At 32.0% G+C, this 8,468-nt stretch overlaps 1 protein-coding gene across 1 annotated transcript in view; it reads left to right on the forward strand.

The window, feature by feature from the left end:
- Positions 1-7,511, forward strand: part of LOC137918710 (estradiol 17-beta-dehydrogenase 11-like) — a 34,675-nt gene extending 27,164 nt beyond the window's left edge. Inside the window, exons 3-7 of the mRNA XM_068761590.1 lie at positions 540-664; positions 2,136-2,246; positions 3,006-3,253; positions 4,539-4,655; positions 6,035-7,511. Coding sequence (XP_068617691.1) covers positions 540-664; positions 2,136-2,246; positions 3,006-3,253; positions 4,539-4,655; positions 6,035-6,221 — 788 coding nt within the window. The 3' untranslated portion in view covers positions 6,222-7,511. The remainder of the gene's footprint in view (positions 1-539; positions 665-2,135; positions 2,247-3,005; positions 3,254-4,538; positions 4,656-6,034) is intronic.
- Positions 7,512-8,468: the final 957 nt, after the last annotated feature.

Raw genomic sequence — 8,468 nt, forward strand, 5'->3', positions numbered from 1 at the left:
TCGCTGGGTCCTTAAGGATCTGGTGTGGAGACAACGGGCCAGCGTATTATAAGACGTCCACCCAGAAGTCGACCTTGTTAAAGCGGTGCTGGAAAAAGCTGCATCCAGGTTGCTTCTTTGGCTATTGGAAATCTATAGGAGACCTTTATTCAGCCGTGGATGATCTACAGCTGAAATTATGATGATGATAAAGCTGAATTTAAAATAATGTTAAAAATAGATAATTTTAAGTAATATGTCTCAAGGGTAAGTTAGTAAGAAAACATTGGTTCAATATAAACGTTCGTTCAGTATAATTAATGCATGAATTCAATTTTAATTTTAGACACAACAAAACCAGTTTAGAATCATTATACTGCTTATAGACAATTAAAATGATAAAAAATTTGTTAACCGGCTACTGATACAAAATTTTTTTTCCACTCGTGGAAATTTATTTAAGTTATTATATAATAATAAATATATAAAATTATCTTTTTTAATATCTTTTATATGTTTTATTAATTAAATATTATTAATCCACTTTATGATACTCCCAGGTTTGGAAGACACTGTGAAACTAGTCAAGGGAATTGGAGGTAAATGTCACGGGTATGTTGTTGATCTAGCCAACCGGGATGACATCTACAGAGTAGCGAAAACTGTACACAAAGAAGTCGGAAGGGTGAGTCATTTGCGCTTTATACTCTATTTTTTACATGCATTGCAAGATTTTAACATTAATAAATTAATTGTTTTTTGTAATAATAAATGTTCGTTAATCTTCTTATGCCTTTGAGTTTACGTATTTTCATTTTTTCTTTGCATTTTAAAAATTTATAGTTTGAATTTAGCATACGCTGTAGGCAAAAGGTATTACAGTCCTCTGTAATTCTAGAAATTAAGATAACATGTTAAAAAATACAGTTATTAGATTTTATGTACATATTGTGTCGCATTCTTAGTAAGACATCGTTTAAGTTATTTTATTATATTAAAGAATTAGTAAATTTATAAGACAGAAAAACCTATAGGGCATTTTATAAACTTAGCGGTTAAAGAAATGTAAATATGAAATGCGGTTAGCAGCAGCAAATAAATCACTGAACGAGTTCATATTATGCAGAGTTTAATAAACTCTTGTCTAGGCCAAACGGAGCTCAGTGACGGATAATGTTAAAGAATGTTTACGCTCGTGCAAACAATAAAACTGACGTATCAAAGCAGAAATCATGGATTGCATGATTAAAACTAATTAAGAAACAATAAACAGAGAAGTAAAATTTTGCATTTAGATGTAAAACTACACAGATTTTTTTAACTGACCATACAAAGGTACATTTTTTTACTATACGCACTTTCGTTATTTTATTAAACGGTTTCGAAATTCAAATAAATGTAATAAAGAGAAGTGCCCAATCATATTTCGAAGATGTTTCACAAGAGCTGTTGATCAGCGAGAGTAAAGTCGTTGTCCTTAAGAAATTTTTGCCGGATACTTTCCAATACAACCTTATTAAAACGTACTCTGCGAACTTGAAAGTAAATTCACAGATTTATATCTGTCTACTTTCAACTTCTTTCGTTAACTTTTTAATACTTGTAACATAAATTAAAACAAATTTCTTAAATTCTATTTTATATAAAATGCATAAAACAATCAAAACCCAATAACAGATTATCATTCTGATAAAGTTCATTTATAACGTTAAGAGTTTATAACGTTAAGAAAATTCTTCGCAATGCTGAAAGGTTGGAGACAAGAACTAGATTTACCAAATTAACTAAAAACGATTTTTATAATGGATCGTTTTGTATGTACGAATTTATGTACATATAAAAGGTAAATAATTTTAAAAAAAACGATGTTGTCATTTATGTTATTAGTTTTCTATGTAATATTGTCGATGCTTTGTATAACTCCTTTATGCTACATAGCCTTATCTCCAACTTTATTTCTTAGTTTTAGCAACGGAATACGAATACGACGAATTTGACAAATTTAACACCGTTACAACTACTAACAACATATTAATATTCAACACCGGTCATTTAATTACTTAACGAAACTTAAATAACACGAGAAAAACATAATTTTCCAACGATTTGTATAATAAACTAAAACAGAAATCTTATATCCATATTTTAAATTCAAGGTAAACCTCTTGATCAACAATGCCGGCGTCGTATCAGGGCAGTATTTCCTAGACACACCGGACCACCTCATTCAGAGGACATTTGATGTCAACGTATTAGCTCATTTCTGGGTACGTTGAAATGAAAACAATAATTTGCATTAATATGAATAAATATTTATTTATTACCACTGGGGCCCTACTAGGAAGTTGTTAAGGTCGCGGTAAGTCGCTGGATGCGAGAAGCAAAAGGCCAATCATCGTGGCGATCTTTGGAGGAGGCGTTTGCTTCGCAATGGACGTCTGTCGGCGACATGTGGTATATATGATGATGACCATCATACATAAATATTCGAAGGGACATAATGAAATTCTCGCTTGAAAATTATTAATAAATACATACAAATATCTATTTATTATTAAACATCGGAAAATTTTATTGCTCTGGACCTTTTGTACAATCTTCCACTAAGGGCTTTCAAAAACACGGTAGCATGTAGATATTGGAACCGCCGCCATTTCTCCTCGCGTGTGTTGTTGAAGACTGCTCTTGAGATGTCCCCATAAAAATAAATCACATGGCGACAATTTGGGCTTTGTGGTGGTTATTAGATGTCACTCTTCGATAGGACTTTTCTTGGTAACATTTCTTTACGATCTCCATTTTGGTATTAGATGTATGACAAATGGCTCCGTCTTACTGGAACTAACTCATGGAATTGTACTCATAGACCTTTTAAGCTATGGTTGCACGAACAAACACAGAAACAAAAGTGAAAATAATTGTGTCCGATCCCATTTCTTTCATGGCTGTCCGTCAATTTTGCTACAAGGATCTTGTTTATAAGGATTAAATATAATATAAATGACAACACTCTTCATTATTTCCAGACCGTGAAAGCGTTCCTGCCCGCCATGATTGAACACAATAATGGGCATATAGTAACGATTGCGTCAATGGCTGGCCATGTTGGCGTGGCTAAGCTAGTAGATTATTGCTCGTCTAAGGCCGCCGCGTGCGGCTTTGATGAAGCCTTAAAACTTGAATTAGAATCACGTGGCGTAAAGGGAGTTCATACTTCACTTATATGCCCTTACTTCATACGCTCCACTGGTATGTTTGAGGAAGTTAATTCAAGGTAAGATCTTATCATTTTATGTTTTCCAAAAAATATTACACGGCAAATAATTACAGGTTAGCATGGAAAATATGATACACAACATTGAGTATCTTAAATTTAAAAAGTACTGTCTCTTACATAACATAAAAAATTATGTAGTCAGATTTTTTATTAAATTAAAGTACAATATTAAATTTAATAATCCACATAGTTATTGTTCATGAAAATTGTATAAAACTTGAGGCAGAAAATTTATGTCCAAACACCATAAATCTAGTCACTAGACGATAATAAACATTGCTTAATTTATTCATAATCCAGAAATCCAGCGTTTGAAAGATAGCGGTAGTCCCGCATTGTATGCCATAAACTTTTATTAGCGTCGACATACAGTGGTATGCAAATGTATGAAAGCGTAAACCGCAAACTCGACACTGCACGGTCTTTTATAACAGAAGATTCTGTATAGCACAGCAGTGTTTCAAACTATAAAACCATTTATGAATAAAGACAATAACCTCCTCCTTGAGTTGTATCCCTTACTGCTGAGGATCGGTTGAAACAGCGCGTGGTCGCCGTCCGTCTACCTTTCCATTGATCAAAATATTTTCCCAAGTTGTCACCGCTTTTTGGCTATGTTCACATAAAATAAAAATAAATACATAAAATAAATACTGTTTGTCGATATGGATGTAAAGACAAAGGTTCAGCAGAAAGACAGCAACAATGAACAGTAAAATGATATTCATTGAAACATTTACAATTTAAACCGTAGTGTTATGAGAAAAAAAATTGTAATATTTAACATATTTACTGTAGCTTCTTAATACGTGAATGAAAATAAATTGTATGTTCACAAAAACATTATTGCTTTTCCCAGTAGGCTACGAAATTCACAGTGTAAATATTAGAAGCAAAAACAAATTATTTGCACTTAAGATTCTTCGATGTGGCAAACTTTTTTATGAGTAATGTACACGCTTTTACAATAGGATTTCAAAAAATGTGCAGAAAACTTCTATTGTAGAATTTAAAAAAGTCAAAGAATGTTTGTGTGCGTTAGTTAGTTATTACATGGTAAATGACCTCATGGAAGAAGTAAGTGTGTTACACTTTGGGAAAGATGCCTTAAGACTATTTTTAAATTTATTAAAATATATAATTTCAAATTATTAAAAAAATAATCACATCCCCTCTTAAATTCTTTCTTCTCTGAGATTCTTCTTTTGAGAAGAACGGAGATGTAATCTGTCGAATGATGAACAAAGATTTTTTATTTAAATTGAAATAAACTTCACAACAGGTTCGTGCCGCAACTGAACTCGAACGAGGTGGCCGACCGCGTGGTGTTTGCGATCCGCACCAACGAGCACCTGGCAGTTATGCCGGGCTACTTCCGACTACTGATGCCTTTCAAATGGTAATACATCCATTATGACCGGAGCTTTTATTGCTATTAAATTAACTATTGTAACATTAAAAGACCTGTCTACCATTTAACTCTTAAACCAGACATTTTTATCCCTGGTATTTTAATTTCATTTTTAACATCCTGTAATTAAATATATACGGTATAAGGTATACATACATAATAATTGGTTGTGTTTGTAAAAGCTTTAAGGAAGTAAATGTATACCTTTTTTGGCTGTCAATTAATGTATGAAACACTCTAGAGACAAATTAAAGGTTTCGGAAATAATATGCCTCGCTATAATAATATAGTAAGAAAAAGCGTTTTTTAAATTCGGTTTACTATACATTTAAATTAATTATTGTTTATAATCTATCCCTGCAGACTTTGTAGAGCCAGAAATTATTGTCCTGTGACGCATTCTAATAGAATTAAAGGTTTTTGCTAACCAATGAGCTATACATTCACCCATTCAATACTTTTATATCTATAATCAATCATCTTGTATAAAGACTTATTAGATTTTTGCAAACGTTTATGAAATAAAACTGGTAATAACTCTTACTAGTGACCTTGAGTGCGGCGAAGCATTCGAAACGTTAAGAACACAAAAAACTGCGACATAATCTGTTGGTAATTAATTTGATTTCTTACTATAATATTGTTTTTAGTCAAGTATCAAAATATGGAAAAAGTAATTTGGAATTTTTTTTTTTTGGAAGTAATTATTTAATTCATATTACTTGCATCAAGGTCTTGTATATAAAAATATTTCACTGCTTTATATTTAACCAATTTTGGCAAAAAACATATGCTTGATAATAATTACTATTGTCATCATTAAATTAGTAATTGATTTTTTTGGTTAGGTTAAATATACATAATCGAAAGAAAATCTGGTTTATCTTAAAATTGTTTATACGTGTATGTTTTACTATTAAATAATAATTAAATAATGTTGAAAACGAATTGATGCATTAAGCAAACGTACTGCTATCTTTTTAATTTATTTCTTTTATCTTTTATTTTGTTTTCCGACTACATCTTCCATGATAATTTCTGAACTATTATATATTAATCAAATATATTTAAATATGTGCGTATATTATTTACCTAGAGATGTATACATGTATTTTTTATCATTAACTTATGATATCTGCATTTAATTTGCTGTGTAAACATTTTAGGCCACTGTTTTTTTTTAGAAAATATTTTTTGACGCGTTTAACGTGTTTTGAGTCAAGATTGTTTGGTCTTGGTTACCCCACTTCATAAAAAGTTATTTATGAAAAAAGTAACTATTAGGTGTACTTAAAATTAATATTCAGTAACCACTTATAATCAAAGGGTTTATTTTCTATATAATTATTTATTTTTAATGTTTTCAGGATTGTGCCTTGGCCGTGTGTGTCGGAGGTCATTCGTGGTTTAGTGCTGGATGCGGCTCCAGTTCCAATAGTGCCACCACGGCTTCACGAAAATGACGATTTAGCTCCGACTACCCATAAGAGTAAACTCGAGTCTCCCCGCCCCATGTCACTTGTGCCGCCCGCTCGACACGACCGTCACGTCTGACGTACCGTCGTCAAGTGTGGGCAAGATATTGCGCCATCTGTGAGGGACTTTGTCAAATAATCGATGTTGGTCACTGAATACATAGTTAATATTACATGTTAAAATCGTGCCTACTGTAATTAAATGTGATATAGCTTTTTGAAAAGACTATAAAAAATAATAAAAATTATATTTATTGTAAGATATGTAATCTAATGTAATAATGGATATCGTAAATGTACAAAACTAAAAGTTTTACGAATTTTATAAGAAAAAAAATTTAAAACATTTTAAGCGTGCATGTATCACTGTAAGAGGTTGACAAAGTTCCTCGTTATATATGGACATGATACTTAAATATAATATTTGGTTATGGATAGGCGGTAAATTGCAATTAATACTAAATTGTAAATTACTCTTTAGTCTATGGATTTTTTTGCTATCAGTGCAATAATATTTAGCAACGTCTCCAAAATTATAAATATTATTACGTAAAGTATTGAAATACTACTTCAGAATCTGCTTTGGCAAGTAATTTTTGTAATAAAACTAATACCACTATCAGTAGAACCAACTTTTAGATTTCTAAAAGTTGAATTCCCGATTTTGTAACATATATAGTTCCTCAATTTTTGTTAAAAGTTTTTTTTTACATTTTAAATTGGAACGGGTGTCAGAACATTTAAATATTATTGTAAACCTTACATTTGGTTTAAGTAAGTAATATAGTTAAGTTTCTGTTATTTAGTAACACAAGTTACTTAACAAGTTTCTTTTTAATTAACTTGCGTTAAGTGACTTTTGTAGATACACTGTGGTATTTAGTTCAATTAAGAGATAATAGATATAACATTTATAGATCTTTGATTTTTTGTCTTGTCCAAATTTTTAAAAGTTGAAATCATAAAAATAATACCTATTACTTATTTTATTTTTTTGTTTTTAGATTATTCCTTTTTAATTATAACAGAATTAAGTTTGGATGATGATAATATATAATAAGACACACGAGACGAGACATATATATATAATAAGACAAAAAGTTACTTGAGCTATCTTAAAGAGGTAACTTCTCGTTAATAAAAACATCGAGTAAAACCCGAATAAGGTCGTACATTCTTAGATAATATAACAGTAAAAAAACCGTGTAACCAATTTTGAACCTTAAGTAAGAGAACATAAATGTCAATATCAATTTGTGTATATGTACGGTACAGAACCGAAACGTTATTCCATTGTTTTAATTAGAACTGGTATGTAAAACTGTTACTCGGTTAATTGTTAAAACTTAATTTTGATTTTTATATCAGATTTTATAAACCATTGTCAAAACTGAACTTTTTTTATTAACTTGTAAATCCTGTATTAACGGTCTTTTTTTGACCTGCCCAACACTGCTGCCTAAGTGAGATTTCCAGATTGCGCAGTTTTGAGCAGAAGGAATTTCTTTTAACTAAGCAAAGTCCGTGGGCTTCCTGTGAAGTCTCGGCACGGGCTGGTACTTACTACACTTTCGCCGGAATGAGAGGCCGAGCTTTTATATCCCAAAGGCAGACGTTCCCGGACTGACTAGACTCAAGGAGCCCCTCTGGGTAACTTCGGCGTGCGCTGTCATTCCTCGATAATACAAAGTTCAGCATTTCGACTCAAGAGTGACCAATAGGGTTGAACTTCGACTTGGTTTTTTTTAATATGGCCCCCGCTATTGGGGGCCTCTTGTTCCCCTACCTTATTCAGGGGACAGGGACGTTTTTATCTTTTAATGATTCACTTTCTTTTCATTTTTATTCCTATGCTATTCTGCCATACTACACATGATCTATCTTGCTTCTACTTTGGTCGCTCGTTACAACCTGGCTAACATCACCACTTCACCACTTTTGGAAAAGAAGTGGCAAAAGATTCTCAAAGAAAGAATGATCGGGGCGAAGCTGATTTTAGAACGGCTGTAAATTATCAATCTGAATTTATATTAGATTGGTGCTAAATATTTATTGTGTGTTTGTGAACGGCAAGACGGAGAAAGTAGATAAACGTCAAGTAATAGTTTTCAAATATATCGTGTGCGTCAAAAACACTTTCTCTCGTAGCTCACATTCCTTAAGTGGTACTTTATTTTAAACGTAACGTTCTTTAACATTGACCACAGCGCAATCTATGTGCGCGATTCTTGTAGATCGCTGTCGTTTGGCGTCTGAAATTCCATTTCTGTCCTCCCAAGCGGGCCCTCACAAGATATCAGCTCAATGATATTCTCTATTACTACAA

Source organism: Battus philenor, unplaced genomic scaffold, assembly GCF_028537555.1.
Source record: "Battus philenor isolate CCGP_79_NKW_IND1 unplaced genomic scaffold, ilBatPhil1.0.hap1 SCAF_15, whole genome shotgun sequence".
Lineage (NCBI taxonomy): Eukaryota > Metazoa > Arthropoda > Insecta > Lepidoptera > Papilionidae > Battus > Battus philenor.